Consider the following 19368-nt stretch of genomic DNA (forward strand, 5'->3'; position numbering starts at 1 on the left):
ATTTATTAGTGGTTTAAACTAGTGCTGGTGAAACAGACACTACAGTAGTAGCCCAAAGGTCTAGAACATAAACCTAGCTATAATTAAATGCATCTGATGGCAGGATATGCCTGAACTTAAGCAATTTTCTGATCCTGACATGATCAGTCCATTTAACATGATTTTATGTTGAGCATAGAGGCACTTTATTGCTGTAAAGCTCTCAATATAATTTAATTCTCTGCAGATCAAAGCTCTCACTGTAGAGCCTCAGCAGGATGATGACTTAGGATGTAGAATATTGGAGAGCTAAGCATTTGCATGGTAGCGACAGAACATGAATATACTGGGGCCCTCACCAGGTTCTAAAAAAGTTAGTGATCTGAATAGTTCTGTTCAAATCACTAACACAGAATTTTAATTTTTCTGTAGAGCAAGGAAAGTGAAAYCAATGGCTTTCTCTGGAACATCACCTAAATGATGTCTGTTGAACCCAGCATTTTTCATGACTTATGCATTTGAATGTGAAATATGCAGATGTCTTTCAAAAGAGGTAAATTATATTGGCATGTAAGAAGTGACAAACTCCTGAAACACATCTATTCATCCATCTGACCTACAGATATATTTAAATAGTTTTAAATAAAGTTTGAAAAAGGGATCTCCTTCACACAGTGAACTGTCAAATGTTATACATTATGTATTATTATATAATATTAAATTATAAGAGCAAAATACATAAATATAAAGATAAAACAGTTGCAGATTACTGTAATACTGCATACAGCATAATACGCTATTGTGTTATTAAATAATAATTGAAATATAGATACACGCTATTAAATATTGTAGTAAATTGTATTATTTTAAATTATATTTAGTATTAATATCTAATATAGTAAATATTAACAACAGTTCCTTCTACCCTTCAAAATACATAAACTGGCTTCTTGGGGAGAATTTATCTTCTTTGATAGAGTAAACATAAAAGGCAGCAAGTGTTCTGGTGTTTTTCCTTACAGAGGAGAAAAGCAAAGGCTTGTATGAGTCAGTCAGCATGGCAAGTTGAGTGGTAATGCTTGGTTTGAATGACATCTAGCTGCAGATTATTTCACCTCATAGAAACAAAGAAATGTTTACACTCTCAATCAAATTTTAAATAATGGCAGAGATCAAGGAGCCGCAGGAGGCATTCAGTCTRGTTGGGTTAAGTCGCATCAAGTGTAAAGATGCTGGTCCTGCCCAGGTGTGGCTGCTGGGCACACCTGCATCAGAGCACGCAGCTGCCTCCTCCTGTCTCTACCTTTGCCTGTCCAAGGAACAGCAAAAAGGGGCTGAGAGAGAGTCATTTTATTAAACCACTGGATCTGCTACAGATAGAATATTTTCTGCTAAAAGGGGATTGGTTTTAGAACAATAACAAAATTCATCTCATGACCTTAAACCATGTGAGTACCACCTAGAGATTTAAAATTCAGAAAATGCTGGCAGCAGATGTCATCCTACTGATCTGCTCAGAAAATGCTGATGCATTTACAGTAAATCCCTAACCAGGCCAGTTGTGCAACAAGTTGAAGTGACATAAAATATTAACATTTGTGGTGATGAGTCAAACCAAACAAACAGCCTCTTTTATAAGCTTTCTCACAGCATGTAGTAGCATGTATTGAGAGTAATGAAACATCTGTTACAGCCCTGACTTGCTCACAACTGAGAAAGTGTTGCAATAGCTCTGCAGGGCCAGGCTTCACATTAAGGCTTTTCTGGGTAGATGAGAAGGATCAGCATAAATAAGGTTTACTTCATCTAAGTTTGTTCAGGAAGAATGAGCCAGGTTTCCTGTGTAGAACACAAAAATGTACCATATTGCAAAATATCCAAAAATAATTTTAACTCCAGAATGATTTCAATGATACTTGCAGTTCACTCCGGTGCTCAGAAAGCCCCTTCTCATCAGGTGTAGTATGGGCAAAAAATGAATTATAACATTTGCTTGGATGGCTCACTTTTGTATGAAGTTGCCCACTGCATATATCTGCATGCATCTATACATGCCTTTGATGGACTGCAACCAGTTTTAATAGCTGCCCCTTCTGCTCCGGCTCTTCGTGCCTGCCCTGTGCATTGCCCACAATGAAGAAAGGTTCATTTACTGTCCCCCATTCACACATTCAACCCCACACTAACTTTTGACATGTACCAGAAAGACTTGGCTCTGTACCATGACCACAGGGACCAACAAAGACCGACAAAACTCCTATGAGTCAGAAATTTAAGACTCAATGCAGCAGATCATATACTAGTTATATACAGACATTTCTCTATTCAAATGTATCCTTTAAAAGCACTTGTTTCATGGTTTTTCTGAGTAGAAATAGCTTCCTATGCCTGTGAAGGGTTTTGCAACATTAGACCTTAAAGCTGATATCTGCCTTGGACACAAGTGATGACTATAAGCTGTGCAGTGCTATCAGCTGTTATGGAACTGTGACACAGAAGTGAGTTTTGTTTTGTTGGGTTTTTTTAAAGCTCAACAATTAATTGCATACAGCAAAATTTGCATATTACTCTAGCAAAATTCATTGGAAGATTTCCATAAGAAAAGTTTTCTTTTAAAGATAGAGGCTGTTATTTAGACCTTACCCAGTGTGAAGCCTTTAGGCAAGTTCCTGAGGAAGGTATAAAAGACCTGTATTCTCATTTACTGTATATCTATACAACACTGAGAAATGTTCAGAGGAAAATTCCCTTGGTCTCCTGATTTAACATGTTTTTCTTCCAGACTGTCTGTGCATCAGCAGAGTWAATGATTCCTACAAGATCAGCTTACCTACCCCCTCAGTTATGAAATACTTCCCCTGTTATTTTTCTTCTTCCAAGGGAGAAACTTTTCTTGCTCATTTATGGCCTCAGATTASTGATCTAACTCTGTAATGTAATACTTGAACCCTTCAATCAGAACACAAACACCTACATGGCACACATGGAGATTAACAGAAAATTCAGCTCTTTGGAATTCCCCCTTATTTTTGGCTGTGAAAAGAGTGAGAAAGCTTAATATTATGAAATCAGCAAGGTAAAGAAGTTAAAAGCACACAGCTGCCAGAGATTTCACTCTTGTCCTTCATCTCCTTTTCTCTCTGTATGTTTYAGATCATCGCACATTTACCATGTCATGATTTAAATTTCAATCTCTTTGGCTCAAGACTTGTGCCTTCATTTGAATTTGTTCACAGACTCGGGTACTCAAAACACAGTGAGGATAGTACATCTCAGGAAACTTAACACTGTGCCACTAGAAAGCTTTCCTATCCAATGGGGTGTCTGCATCACCTTTCATCTTCATAATCAGTAAGGAGAAATAACAGACTGGTTTGTATCAAACAGACTCTATTGCTTTATTAATCAGTGTTAATGTACAGGTTAATAAAAAAACCCTACAGTCTGTGAAAAGTATCATCTACTTACAAATCGAGGACAATTGCCATGGTATCTATTGATGCTCACCCACTGTAAAAAACTTACAGTTTGTTTTCTGATATATAAAACCTCAAGCAAACATTCCTTGTTAAACATTCAGTAAAGCTAACAGCATTACACAACAGTTTCATATAGTGTTTTAGTGCAAAAGGAAGTACAAATATAAAAATACCGAGCCTGAAAGCAACAACAAAAACCCAAGCAAGCTGTGAAGTTAGAGGTGAGTATCAGCTATGGGTATTCTCCTAAGCTCTACAATCTGGGAGCTGGCCATGCTGCCACCATCCTGGCTGCCATGACAAGACTCGTTATCACTGACACTGAGACCTGCACCTGAAATAGAGAAAAAAAAACAACAAAAACAACAATCAGTGAGAAGGAAATCTCAACAAAGAAATGGGTCTACCCTATGCCACTCTGCTTTATTCTGATTATTGAAATGTTTCCCTATACCCCACAACCATGTGGCAAGTTTCCTTTTACTAGTCATGGACTATAATATGATCTGACATAGATTTGTACCATCCAGCTACACGTTTTCATAATTCCACAGTAAAGTCAGTCACTTTATTTGGCCCAGTAAGTGGGACAATACTTAGAACTTGCTTTGAAATCAGAAAAACATGTCTTAGACTGGGTTCATAAACAGGCTGTTAAGAGTTTGGTCTTTCCAAGGACTTCCTCATGAAGAATTGATTTTTAATGATACAATTTCCACGTTAAACCATAATTCCAGCTGTCTTAATTTTCTCAACATGAGAAAAGATGCTGACCAAATATTCTTTAAACCCAGATTTGGCACAAACTGGTGCATTATATTTTCCTTCTACTGGAAGACAATACTAGACTTTGGTTCAAGGAAACTTCCAAAACATGTCTAGAAGAGACCTTACGAGGTCACCTTCTCCGTCTTTTTGTCACAGGACTTCTGTTAGCTTTCTGCTTCCTATTTGTTTGAGGAGGATTGGACTTTTTTGTGGTGAAGGTTTGAACTGATTAGTATGAAGATGCATAATCCTGATCTATTTTTTCAGACCATTTCTTCACAGAATATTTGTCTGAATTATAACCCTCGTGCTTTATCAGCTCCTCTCCTTGAGCTGTAGAACAAATTCTACACAATSCATGGTTTTTGAGGGCTTAGGGTCACATAAGCTTTAAATTTGTTGGGAACTGCATATCAGTATAATGAGGCAAGAGGATTTCAAGACAGATTACTTCGAGGCATGATCTTGCAGCAATGTCACTTACAAATGATGAGGGAAGTTATTTGTTTTCAACAGAAGCAGATCTGTAACTACATGCAGTTCAAGGCAGGAAATGACATTTGGCTCAAAACAGCCCTGCTGGGAGACGCAGTGATTTGCATTTCATGGTGAAAAATATTTGCTAGTTTCTATCAGGTGTACAGTGTATCTCTTATTTCTACATCAGCCGACATTCCAGTTTTTGGTTTGGCTGACAAAAGAAAAGACAAGGGTAATTTAATTTTTTTCTAGTTTCTTCATCTATTTCTATGCTCTCTGTTTTTCCATTTTTACAATGTTTTTCCTTACCACACTCCCTCCCACCACCTCTGAAGGAGAAAAGAAGTACTGCAAAGAGGGCAGCAGTGACATGCTGCTTTACTGTGAGAAAATCAGGCTGCAATCTTGAATATGGAGTTTGGTCCAGAGAATCCATTCAGAAGATCCTACAGGGTCAGCCATGTTTTCTTGCAGAGGTCTGGAAAAGGTCCTGGTAGGAGCTAAACTTGGACCATTGCTCTATGATCCAGGAGAAAAGTGGGTATGCTGCACTGTGATCCTTCTTACAGATGGTTTGGGTGTTTGGGTTGTGGAGGGAATGTGTGTTCATGTGACACTCATGAGTCCTTAGGTCTGCATGATCCAAGCTCTTGAGAAAACAACAGCTACTGTCAGAGCATGACAGGAGTAAAAATCCATCAACATATAGGGTATAGTAACAAAGTCAAGACTAGGATCTGAGTCATTAAAATACTTGTTTATAAATGAATTGAGTTTGTATGAATGATTTAAGTTTGTATGCACATTTAACCTTTCTATTGAGCCAGAATCTGACATCCAAAAGGTGCTTGAAGGTCCTGGGAAACATAGCAATTGTTTAAACAAGTTATTTTGGTTGGCTGGTATTTGATTGTTTTAGAAAGGAAACATGACTGTAATAGAGAGGATGAATCAGACTGTTGTATTTACCATGTGGGAATGGAAGAACAAGTAAATACCCTGAAGTAAATAAAATACATTGAATGAACGAAGAACATAATTCTTCTTATGTAGCATCATCAACAGTGAAATTGATTGAAGACATTAAGTCAACCTGAAAAGGGTACACATTTCAAAAACTGAAAGTCCCCAATATTTAAAACCATTTGAAATCATAAATATGATCACCCTGGGCTCAGATTTTAAGGTGAACACTGACTGTTGGGGTTAGAAAGATATTTGTGTTACCAGTGGCCATACTGGTAAAGTGGCCATTATTCAGCATGGGATTTCTTAAAGAATCTTTTTCTCTCAGTATAAAAAGATTGGGCACTGGTCTAACGGTATTACACTATGTATATCCTTAAATGTCATAAATATGCAGGCTTTGTGAGTGCTTTGCACAAAGTCAAAGACAATCTTTTTTGTTACAGAGGTTCTTATCAGGAACTTGGTAAGCCAGAGACTGAAATAGGGTACTTTGGTTTACAACGGTTTTGTCCTGCTGATGGTGCAAAGACAAACTGTGTTAGAGCTGATCCTTTTTAGGAATAAGAACTGAAGTGTAACCAGGATACCAGCTTACCAAACAGCCGGCAGACTGGAAAGGGTATGACTGTTTACATGACAGAGTTTCACAGAGTTCATTGGTCCATTGTGCTCTCAGCTTAGAGTGGAATTTAAACTCAACCAGATCCCAAAAATCATGCACTCTTCTAGGAATCCTTACGTTGGGTAGTAGCTATGTAGCATGGAGTATTACTTTTCCCCAGTTTGTGAAGGAACTATTTTAAGAAAAACAGGAAGGAAAAGGAAGCATTTTTCCTTTTCTTTCTGTGTGGAAGGACTAGCTAGAAACTGAAAAGTCACAGCTCAGGCTTCAGACCCAGAGCGGTCCCTCCACTGACATCTGCTGGTGAACGGCCACACCAGTGCATCCTACGTGCCCTGGAACACCACCATCTGCTTGCTCAGCGATAGCTCAGACTTTCACTAAAACGTTTTAAGGGAGACAGAATTTGTTTTGTAATTACTGCACTCATATCTCTGGGGAAACTTTTTATCTCTCAAGCACTTGTATCTTGCTTAATCAATCATGATTTTTATTATATGTGTGGGATGTATATGAATAAGCTACATAAACCACCTTTAATTCTTTTTTCAGGGTTTTGACTTCACAGAAATGACACCAACAGACACCCAGACTTCTATAAATAAAGTTCAGATTGAACTAAAAATGCTTCCTGGGTCAGTCACGTTCAACAGCCATCAGGTAGCATATGTGTGACAACCCCAGACAATAAACTGAATGAATACGCAAACTAGCCACTTTCAGTTCCTTTCTGTTTTCTATGAAGCAAGCCGTTCAAAACAGAAATTATGAAGGCTGATAAGGCAGGGACTTTGCCACCTACCATCTATCTACCCTGTAACAGTCTCCAGAATGSTGCACTGCATACCTTTCAGAATTGAAATTTCAAATGTTTCCTCTGGGTCAGGATGGCTGCCTTGGATGCGTGATTCTTAAACCAGGCACCTACACTGGTGTCACCAAGATTTATCAAATGCTGGCTTTGGAACCCTAGCTGTATTAGATTGAAAATCATGAACCATTTTACACAGCATTGCTATTGAAATAGCTGTATTTGTATGGGGTTTTTAACTTCCTCAGTAGATTTTTTCCAGCTGTTTTCCATATCAGATTATTACAATATTTGCCTAGTTTTAGAGAAATACTGGAATATTTATGTAATATTTCCATCACAATTGCCTCTCTTAAGAGTAAAAATACACTAAAATATGAATGGAGCAGTATTCTGCTGAATATATATCTGAAAACAACCATGGTGGATCACCTGTCACCCCAGGAGGAGTTTGGCCCCCCCTCAAAGGCTTTGCTGTGTTTTGGTCTCACACCTCATCCAAATGAATTAATTTTTTTGTTTTTGTGCATCACAGAAAGAGAGTATTTGTAAGATACAGGAATACAGAGGCAGCCCAGAAATCAGGGAAGCTGTGGTGAATGTATGGTATCCATGCTTCAGAGCAATGCTGATGGGCAGCTTGCTGCTTTGGGACAGATTGGTCCTTTTTTAACTCCCTACCCCTACCCTGAGTAGAAATCCTCAGGGAATTCTGGTATATTGGGCTTTATCCTCAACGACAATAACATATGACTCTGTTGCAATCTGGAAGGCAAAGGTCTGACTAAATTGCCTATCAATATAAACCTTGCACAAGAAATCAGAGGGAAAATGAGATCTACTCCAAAATYGCAGCATTTTTAAAGGCAGTTAGTGAAATCAACAAAAACTAATTAATAAATAATTAACTTTCTCAATAGAAGCTGTTTGAATCATTATAAAAGCCAGAAATGAAATACAATAAACTAACAAAAATTCATAAACATTAAAATAGAAAAGGTACATATCAATGAGCAGGACACATCCCTAAATTTTTTTTTCCTACCATAATTGTTCTATTATATCTGTCACATAAGACACCTTGGAGCTGGCTTGCCTTTCAAAAGAKTTCCAAAATAAAAGAAATGAGGTGATGTAGTGAGCAGAGTGAATCCTAACTATGTATTTCTGTATGGACATGAGTGTATTTGATGAAAAGGAGGAGTTAATTGATAAGGCACTTAAATACAATGGTTGTATGAAAGGAGAAGCTCATTGGATTTCTCACATGAAACAGAAAAACCCTACCACCATGTGATGCCTGCACAAAGCTAGCATAACAGGTGGCTAAGAAACAGTACACTGCCGTCCACCTGATTTGCTGGAACTGCAGCTGCATGCCTCCATCTGACCCAGCCTGTATTTCAGGTTAATCTGCAATWAGGCCCAGCACTAATGACTGGAACCAAGGGCTAAGTGCACAGTTTTATGGCACATTCCTTCAGCAACAAGGCTGAGTGCACCAGTACAACTTTTTATGGTACTGCACTGCATGCTGCAAATTACTAAACACTGACAAGTTAAAAAAAAAAAAAAACAAAGTTTCTCTGTGGAGAAAAAGCAACACTCCCAAGTTTAGGGGTGATAAAACCAGCTAACGTGGGGCAAAGCACCTTCTTCTTGTTCCTCCAGAATGAGGAATTCTCAGCCTACTGAAATGAAGACTGTTCTAAAAGGGTTTGAGGAGCACCTCACACAGCAAATGACAGGCAAAAGCAGCCTAGCAAAAAAGCACCCTAGCTGACTACACATTTTACCCTGCTTAGAAAAGAGGTTCTTGTCTTCCARTAGCCAATGACAGCTTCTTCCTTGGAGCCAGGACTCATGCTTGAAGGGCATCAAACTGATGTAGAGTGGGGGAGAAAGAGAGGTGAGAGGAAGAAGAAAAGGAGAAATCTAACCTGAGCTGTTGTGATTTCATGTGAGCACAAGCAACAACGTAAGAGAGGAAGAAATGTGGTGCTGAGAGATTAAAAGATGAGGTCATTTCAGTGCCTGCTAGCTTAACCATTATCATAAAACCCTTGTTAGACTTCAGCAGCATAGGTCTGTATTGCCAAACAGAGAAAAAAATCCCACTTTCCACCACCTCACCTCTCTTTATTGCTTCCATGTAGGTTCCCTTCCTCCCTCTCCTTAGCCATGCATGAAATTAACTGGAGAACAGGTGACAATAATAAAACAAATTTTTAGTTCCAGAATAGCTTGGGTTTCTGTTGGTTTTTTTTTTTTTAAGTACATGTTGGGCTAGACATGTCTGAGACAATAGCTGATAAACATTTACTTTGCTGGTCAAAGATGCTCTAACATCACCTCTTCAGCTCATCTTGTTCAAATGTGTGTGGGGATGAATCCAGATGGGACAACTGATATGGTTTAGAAATCATGGGTTTTTTTACTCTTGTAATACTGCTGGGGACACAATGTGGCCACAGGAATAAGCATTGGGGTAAACTTGYCAGGCACTACTTGAATCAGCAACGCAAACAAAAATATTTTCCTCCAACAGTGGCCTGAGGTTACTGCTTCAAATCACTTTAATATAAAAGGTTCATAAAACCAAATTACAATGAAATATTAATAAAGAAGGCAGAATATAGGCAAGAAAATCAAAAGTTGGCTTCAGACCTCCTTCCTCTAAAAGGATTAAAAACAAATTAACTAGAGATAGTGATTGAAGACTTAGGAAAAAGTAATTAAGTGCTGAATATGTGTTGAACTGTATTATATTTCAGCTGTTGCCTAGATTGCTCTTCATRACTTCAGATTCAGTCTTCTACAGTTTACTGATGCCAACTGATTTACTTAAGCAATAAACATCATGTAATAGTAGGAGTGTTAGATGTATATGGTTTCRTATCTTATTAACTATCTATGAATTATCTGATTTCCTTCATAGTGTTCAAGAAGTTAAACAGTAAAAGCTTTTTTACATATCTAAAAAATAAGTTTGCAGCTGTAAGCTTCTACACCTAGCTTCAAATGTCTCGCCAAAAAATATTTATCYGCCAGCAAAGTAGATCTAGTCTGCAAAATGTCAAGAAATATCATTAAATACAATAAAACAGATTTTCATTGAATATAGAATGGACTGGGTTGGAAGAGACTTTAAAGGTATCTATTTCTAACCCTCCGCTAGACCAGGCTTCTGACAGCCCATTCAACCTGGCCTTGAACAMTTCCAGGGATGGAAGGGTCTCTGGGTAACTTGTGCCAGGGCCTCATCACCCTTACAGGGAAGTTTCTTCCTAATGTCTGATCTAAACCTGCCCTCTTTCATTCACCCYTGTCCTATCATTCTAGGCCCTTGTCAAATGTCCCTCTCCAGCCCTCTTGTAGCCCCTTTAGGCATTGTAAGGGACTTAAACCTCTCCCAAAGTTACCTCCCCAGAGGCTTCCCTTCTCCAGGCTGACAACCCCAACTCTCTCAAGCCTTTCCTCACAGCAGAAGAGCTCCAACCCTCTGAGCCTCTTCATGGCCTCCTCTGGAATCAATCCATGTCCTTCACATGTTGAAGGTCCCATAATTAAAGGAGTTTTCTGCAATGTAAATTGGCTTAGGATATATAGCATTGCGAACTTACTGAACAAAAAAAATCCCMTTTTTATCAGGATTCCCAGTCTTCCATTCAGCTTGACTTTTCTTGATATCACTGAACAAGCTTCTGAAATATGTGTCAGATCACTTAACCTTGCTGTTGTCTCTTGCAAGGCTCAGTGGTATCCCCAAAGATCATTTAGGTGACGTTCTGCTACCAAGCAAGTCTATTTGTACTTTACTTGGGCTTTGATTTGTGCCTGTCACACCTTAGCACAGTAGGCAGCTAAAGGTAGCTCTCCTTTGCCTCTTTGGCTGTCTTATCAGACATTCCCATGTTGACTGATCTTTAAGATTTTCGTTGGGAATCACACTTTATTAAGAGATCKCATTAACTCTATCTCATGGAATGGTGGCACCATTAGGGTGAATAACACCATAGCAATAAAATAAACCTGGAGGGGCAAGGGAAGAGTCACTCACCAGTCTTCAAAGCAAATATCAGGTCATCAAATTCTTGTGATTCTTCATCAGCAGCCAATGAGCTGGTACTGAATCCTCCAGAAGGGTGGAAAACATTGCCATTTTGTGGACTCTGCTTAAAGGCAGTAGTACCAGCATGAGTAGCAGGATGCAAGGATGCCCTCTCCCAGTCTGCAGGCACCTGCAGAGGTGAAAAAATTACAGAAATACAGTAATCATCCTATCTATTGCATAGAAACTGGAAACTATGACCAGAGCTGAACTGAAAACCAAGCGATTTTGAAACCAGCTATTCTGTCACTTTTATAATGAACCAGGAAGCCTTTTTTACTTAAAAAAAATTCATATACATATACACACATACACACATATATATACTTTCCCCTTTCCCTTTTCCTTCCCTTTCCTACCCGTCTGTATTGGGTTTTCATGGTCAAGTTTTGGTAGTGGGGGGATATAGGGACGCCTACAGGGGTGACTTCCGTGAGAACTTGCTGGAAGCTTCCTCCATGCCTCCAGGTAAAGCAATCCCTGGCAGCTCCAAAGACAGATCCACAGCCAATTAGAAATGGTGATAATATTTTTAAGAAAATGAAAAAGAAAAAGAAAGTTATTGCACAGATGTAATTGTGCAGTAGAAGAGCAGGTTGACAAGAGTAGAGTAGGGTGAGAATCTGTGAGAACAACTCTGCAGACACCAAGGTCAGTGRAGAAGGAGGGTCAGGAAGTGCTGCAGGGACCAGAGCTGGGACTCCCCTGCAGCCCAAGGTGCAATGCATGGTGAGGCAGCTGTGCCCCTGCAGCCCATGGAGGTCCACAGGGATGCAGAGAGCCCTTTGAGGAACCCCACATCACAGCAGGTGGATGCCTGAGAGGAGSCTGTGACCCTGTGGAAGGCCCGTGGAGAGAAGAGACCATGCTGAAGTAGCCTGTCTGTGAAAGACTACACCCTACAGAAGAGCGGCCCACCCAGCAGCAGTCTGGGGAAAACTGTTGCCTGTGGGATAGCTCATGAAGAACTATCTTCCATGATAAGGACCCCATGTTGAAGGAGGAGAGGGAGTTCCCTCCCTGAGCAGCAGGAGAAGCTACAAGTGATGAACTGACCATAACCCTGACCATAACCCTGTCTCCCTGTGCTGCTGGGGGAGGAGCTGGAGCTGGGGAAGGTGGGCAGCTTGGTGAGGGGGGGAAGGAATTTTTAAGGTCTTGTTTAATTTCTCATTGTTCTGGTCTGATTTGTTGGCAATAAATTAAATTAATATCTCTAATTTGACCCTGTCTTGCCCATGACAGTGTTTGGTGAATGATCTTTTAGCRACCTTATCTCAACTCATGAACCCTTTGTTATATTTTTTTTTCTCCTGTCCGGTTGCAGAGGGGAGTGAGAGAGACACTTTAGTGGGAGCCTGGCATTCAGCCAGGGTCAACCCACTGCACCTTCCTTTCCCTTCCCTTCCCTTCCCTTCCCTTCCCTTCCCTTCCCTTCCCTTCCCTTCCCTTCCCTTCCCTTCCCCATTCCATTCCAATTTTATTCTAACTTTATTACAATTTCCAGAAGTTTTGAACATCACATTTTTGAGAAAATCAACTACTTAAAACTCATCTAGGACCTATAGTAAGCTGAAAGAATTAACTTCATATTTTAATTTCACCTCCATAATAAACAGAAGACTCAAGTAGAATAGGGAAAATTCTCTAGAAAAGAGGTTATCAGGGCACAGTAAGCTCCAAAAACACCATGGATAAAGATAACTATTTCTGTCATTAACATAAATGAAAAAGACAGCTCCCCCTCCCCAAAGTCAACCTATAGTATTTAGCTTCTCATTCCTGTGTATTACACTGCAGAACTACACTGAAATCTTCAGGGTATGTTTCAATACACAAGTTAATGACTATAGAGCACTACAGAGCACTACAGAGCACTACAGAGCACTACAGAGCACTCTTACCTCTTCCATAGCACTGATGAGGTTCTGCGTAGACTTGCTGATCTCTCCTCCCACAGCTGGCAGACCACTGCCATGTGTGAAAAATGCTGATCCTGGAGCTGTATGCCCGTTCATGTCTACAGTATAACTTGCTTTCACAGGACAGCAAAGTTGGTTGTGCAGGATAAAATATACCACAAAGACATAAAGACCCTGAAACAGAGATTGAAAGAGAACATCAGCCTGTGAAATGCAGGGATCTTGGATCAGAGCCTTCTTTGGAAAATAATGGATGGCATCACTGTCCAYCAGAGTTACACCAGTGTTAAAAGTTACAAGTAAGTTAAAATCCTGAGCTCTCCCACTAARAAATACACAAACACATATACACACAGAAGTATTAGAAAATTATTATTTGATTGAACATACAGAGTTGCAAAGGAAAGCCGCAATCCCAAAACGAGCAAAATAGTGAAAACAAGGTGAAAGGCATCTTTAAAATAGTATTTGGCTGCTGTTCCTTAGCCACAATTCTTTATTTGCTTAATGACCTGCTGGCTTTTTGCAATCTTACCTTTTGCAAACTGCAGTGCTGCGGTCACAGATACTGTAACTATAAATAAAATTCTCTGTGATATCCACCCATTTAACATTGGTTTTAATTTCTGATTACAACACAGGCTCTGCTGTATGCCTCTGTAGTTTTTCTTTAAAACTTGCTAATTTTGACCTTTAGACTGTGCCAAGAAAAGTATTGTAACTGTCTTTTGTTTGTAAAGAAATCCAGTAATTTAACTTCTCAATATGAAATCTGATTTACCTTAAGTTGCACTTAACGGAGATAAAAGAAACTACTCCAATTGACAAATCAATTTATTCAGTAATTACTAAAGAAGGGGTACCAAAATAGTACAGAGAGAAGACTTCTGCATTCTTACTAATTGCTGCAATAGGATTACATTTGCAATATTTTTTTTTGTAATTCACATTGTTCTCTGAACCCCTGAAGTCAATTGTACTAAACAAAACAATTATTTTCAAAGGYATCCATTGGCATGGAAGTACTAACTCAGGATTAGAAATAGTTTCATCTAATTAAATCTGGGAATGTTCATTTCTAATGAAAGGCATTTTGAAAATACTTGGAGACTGCAAATATCCAAGATACATATTAATTTCCAGCCAACAACACTTCATAATATATAAATTGATAATTTCTATTGCCAAAAYTATATGACAAAACCATCTAGTCCCAAGTGACATTTAACAGAAGCTAATGGGATTCAATAGGATTTCAATCCCAGCTGCTTGAAAACTGGAAACACCCTCATACAGCTGCCATAAAACTATACAGCAAGGTGTGTGAATCTTTTAACAGCAAACTACCAGAAAAAAAAAAAAACCTGTTAAAAACAACTATTTTGATAAAACATTTTCCCAGTTTTGCCAGATTATTGTTTATTTGTCATGACAACTCAGAGCAACTCACTGACAGGAAATTTCTTTGTGATACATATAAGCAAATACAAAAGAAATTGATGCAGACACATGTTTGAGACATGAAAAAGGAAACAAAATTATCTTTTCATTCCATAAACAAATTCAAGGACTCCGGCATAGGTCAAACATAATGGAACCAGCAAATGGATTTATTTTCATTTAAATTGTTTAATGGATATGAAATGGATAAAAACCTCAAGAAGAGCAGATTATAGTGACAACACGAAATTCAGAGTTCAGTCTCCTAGGGCCTAGCCACAAAAGATGCACACGCATTTCAAGTGGTTTTATACTTTTCAAGAAAACCCATCAGCTGAAAATGCTGCACAGAAAACCTGTCTTTCAAAATTGCAGAGGCATAAGGCATTGGCAAACAAGGTCCATGAGAAGTCACTCTCCCATGCAGTCTCAAGTGTGGACACCCACTTTTCTAAAACAAGTAAACATGGAATAAAGTGTCACAATTATCTCCTTAATTTGGCCTTGTGTCCTGAWGTAACTCTGCAGATGGAGGATGAGACAACACCTCTGGGTCCTTGCTTAATAATCACATGGACTCAGGGAGGTTATTTCAATGTCTAAGAACAGGATAAGTCAAAGGCCAAGATAGCAGATTCAAAAAATGTGTTTTACTTCTCCCATTTTGTAAATCATTACAGCAATGCCTTACAAATAGAAGTTTATACCTAATGAAACCCAACACTCCTAGGTAGACAATACTTGTACACAGGAATTCTTGAGGGACAGAATATTCCTTACTTGGCTGGAAAAAGGATGGAACTTTCTTTGACCTAYATTCCTCTCCAAATCTAGAATCTCAAGAAGATAACACACTGTAGACGATGAGTTTGTGCCATCACTGTGGTTTTGATCGAAACATCAAAAGGGTTTTGTGGTTTTTATTCTGACAACCAGTGTCCCTGTTAGAAACCACCAGGAAGCCAAACAAATCAAATGGTCCTGCCCAAATAGCACTGAGTTTCAAAGATCATACACATGAAGATGTCATGCAGTAATCATGCTGATTTGTGTTTCTTTTCATGCCAGTAGCTACCAGGCCATTTACTCTGAATGAACATGGGCAGGATGCAGATATTCAGGTTGTGTCAGTGCAATCACAGCTTTCACAGTCTCARTGGACTTTTTGAAAAGGACCAGTTTGAGAATGAACCATCCTGCAACATGCTTTTGACTTTCCTTATGTTTGTCTTCACTTCAACCTTTAACACTGTAAAAATAGCCACAAAATGCTATGAAAATAAGGCTGTTGGCATTGTATTATTTGTTTCTCTCTGTTTATCACATAAAAAACTCCAGACAAGTTGGAAATACTGTGTTTTTTTAAGAGGCACACAGGCCCTGTCCTTGATGGTTGGACTAAGTATGAAATGCAGAGACTAGTCAATTTCTGCTGGCAGGCCTGCCAGAAACCTACAGCCTCCAAAAGGATTGAAAAAAGTTGGTCAGAGTGTAGATATTAGTAACATAGGCAATGGCACATCTGTTAAAATTATGGGAAATATTACTTTTTATTCTTAGAAGATTTCATCAAAKAAACCTAACCTAAACTCAAAAACTCAAGTTCTCAAATCTCAGCTTAGTGCCAGTATCCTCTGCTGTTGCACATAAATTGAGAGCCATCCTCCTCAGCTCCCAAGCATATGCCAGGGGGCCATGAGAATCCCTTGGGTTCCAGGGTGCAATAACTGACTAATAACCTAAGAGCTTGACCTGGGCTCCCTGGAAGCAGACTGAACAACCAAGCTAAGGAACTAGGACTCTAGAGGTTGTAATGGTAATATTACATAAATTTTGTGCATTGGGCCCACAGGACTACTTACAAAATATTTAACCCCATTCCATTTACAGTTACATTATGATAGGAGCATTAGTAAAATGCCACAGTAAAAGAGTAAGAAGTGGTAGTAATTAATTTCCCATGGAGGAAGGTGAGAACTACTTCAAGCAATTAGGTTGTCCCAAAGGAGGAAGCACAGTCAACCTACAGTTCTTCTCAAATGTAGTGTCTATTTCAAAAAAAAGCTTGCAGGAGACTGTCTGCCAAGGCTGCTGGTTATTTTACTGATATTTGCTCATGGAACACAATGAAGCACCTATTTCATCTAGCAAGCTGGTCTGATTGGCTGGCTCTTTTGCACTGTTACATCAGGGAAAACAATATCCATATAAACACAGGTACAACTATCTGAAAGAAAGCTCATGTGGAAAAGTTTAATGGGATCTCTCCGGTTAGTGAGCTGAGAGCAGCCTCAGTGCTGCTTTACATTATGCCACGTAGTTCACCTCACAAGAGGAAGTTATGAAGGCAGTGGGACATGTCAACACAATAACAGAATGGACCTAAGGAGAAATGGGAAAGGTTCCAACTGGACATGAGGAAAACATTAACATGGGGATTATTTAATGGGGAACAAGCTGCCCAAAGAGACTGTTGAATTTTCTCTATAGAAGAAGAAGGGAGGTTTTTTCCTGGTACTTATGTACAAAATATAACTTGTGAGAAGATTTTGCTCATGCATGTGTGTGAGGGGGATTCTCCTATGCAACAGACTGATTTATTTATTCTGAGGGGCAGCCACAGGAAACCAGAAAATTAAGGATAGAATTCCACAGCTGTCAATAAAAGGACAGAATACATTAAGATGTTTTACATCTCATGAGATCCCATGCAGAACTGGAGGATTGGTCCACAGGAAACCTTCACTGCACACTGGACACTCCAAGTCTCACTGTCTCTGTCCTCTAACTCTGTGCTCCAACTTACTGTGCTGACACTACAGTATGTCCAAATTTCAAAATGGAGTTAACTCCGTTACTAGTAATACGAAAGGATACAACAGACTTGTAAAACAGGCAATCAATGAATCTCTTTATCACCTCCTTTTTACACATACAGAGAAAATCAAGAAGCCTACTGCATCACATAATTTATAATCGTTCTGATAAACACAAACACACCAAGCATTACACCTGTTTTTAAGCTAATATACAACATACTTCCCCCCCAAGTATTTTAATAATGTCTGAGATACCCTACCCTGAAATTGTAGAACCTGTTTTTCAAGGAGAAGTGCATTCAGACACCACCATCAGTTGTAGAGGAATGGTATTTCTATACATAAAAATAAAATATCTTAAAAAGACTTTTGGGAAAGAAAAGTAATTTCACCACCCCATTATAACAGTTCCCCAACCTGCTTCCGGATATGTATCAGCACTAACAGAAAGTGTAGGCACTCTACAGAGACACTCTTTGAGTTCCTAATTTAATTTGGAAAAAATTTATTTGCTAATTATCATCACATGACTATATCACTGAAAGTTATTTTTTCCAAAAGAATTTAAAGCAAAATCAAGGCTTCTGAAGAAAGCAAAATCAAAGCTTCTGAAGAAAGCTGACCTCTTGATCAGACCACAAAAAGACCTCAGTTACCAGAAATGGTTCATTCTGATCCTGAGAACATGGTGGCTCAAAAAACACCGTTATTTTTTCAGTTACACCTTTATTGATGCCAGGGTTGGTAAACCACCCCAATAAAGCACACAGAAAACAGAAGAGCTGTCCATACTTGGATCAGCATTGGATGCTCTGTCTCTCAATCCTGTAATTTCTGTGTGATGGTTTATGCTTTGGTTTGTCTCACTTCAGTTTTTTTATTTTATCAGGGTGAGATTTAATCTCATTCTCTGTCTGGACTCCTGGTAACCAGTCCAAGGACATCTTTTCCTTGTTAATTTACACACTGATCACACTGTTCTTCCTCAGTGGTTGTCAATGGTCAGGGGTGCTGCTGCTACTCCTGGTGGGTGTGCTACTCAATGCCTTGGCTGACTTCTTGTGAACTTCCCTAGAGTTTTAATTAATTTACTGGAAGTTCTTATGTTGTTTTCCATCACTGGCTGGCCAAAGACTGCTTTGGATTAACCCTGATTTACACAAGTGCTTATTTCTTTTGGGAAAACTACCAGTTTGATTAATTAAATAAATTGCAGGTTTCACTAAGTTCAAAAGCTAGTCTATGCACAGCAAAAAACTATTCACAAAATTAAAGGAATCATATTTAAGAAATCATAATCAGGGCCACTGTACAATGTATAATATAAATTTGATAATATCATCTTTCCTAACAATTTTTTAATTAGTGATGGAACTGAATATTCATACATGAAGGAATATTAATAATGTGAGCCAAGTGGCAAACACCAAACATAAAATTCTCTATTTCTTTCTGCAATGAAAGCTTTCCTTCCTTCCTTGTTTTCAGAGATAATGATGATAAATTGCAGGCATGATATTTTTGTATTCAATCTTTAATGTGTGTTTTACTTTGCCATTATCTTCTTCAACCATCTTTTATTATGAGAGCAGCTTGAAGATCTTTTATAGTTGTTATTATGACAGAACAATCATCTTAGTCATATGATACAACATCTTAAGCCATTGCTTAACCTCTCCCACTCATGGCTCTTCAGAAATTATAACCTTTGAAATAGAAATCAGACCCTTTGTTTAAATGTGACTCTTTTTCTTAGCATTCAAAGAGACTGTTATAAAAACCTGCTTCTGTCTGTAGCAATGGAACCTCATCAACTGGTGATTACACTCAGTAAGTCGACTTTGGACCTGCTGAGTGTCCTCAAGTATTTCACTGTTTATTTGGTGTTAAGCATAAGTTTTGATTAAACCATTGTAATCCTTATCAATCATGCAATTTATTTTGTCACAGTTTCTACTGGAACGTTTA

The 19368-nt window shown here is 38.7% G+C and overlaps 1 protein-coding gene across 1 annotated transcript in view; it reads right to left on the reverse strand.

Annotated features, from left to right (window-relative positions):
• Positions 1-3645: 3645 nt before the first annotated feature.
• ADGRV1 (adhesion G protein-coupled receptor V1) overlaps positions 3646-19368 on the reverse strand; it is a 282213-nt gene continuing 266490 nt past the window's right edge. Inside the window, exons 89-91 of the mRNA XM_057373001.1 lie at positions 13124-13315; positions 11169-11349; positions 3646-3792 (exon numbers count right to left, since the gene is read on the reverse strand). Coding sequence (XP_057228984.1) covers positions 3674-3792; positions 11169-11349; positions 13124-13315 — 492 coding nt within the window. The 3' untranslated portion in view covers positions 3646-3673. The remainder of the gene's footprint in view (positions 3793-11168; positions 11350-13123; positions 13316-19368) is intronic.

The sequence above is a fragment of the Malurus melanocephalus genome, unplaced genomic scaffold (assembly GCF_030028575.1).
Source record: "Malurus melanocephalus ecotype Western Australia unplaced genomic scaffold, MMel_1.1 scaffold_7, whole genome shotgun sequence".
NCBI classification, from domain to species: domain Eukaryota; kingdom Metazoa; phylum Chordata; class Aves; order Passeriformes; family Maluridae; genus Malurus; species Malurus melanocephalus.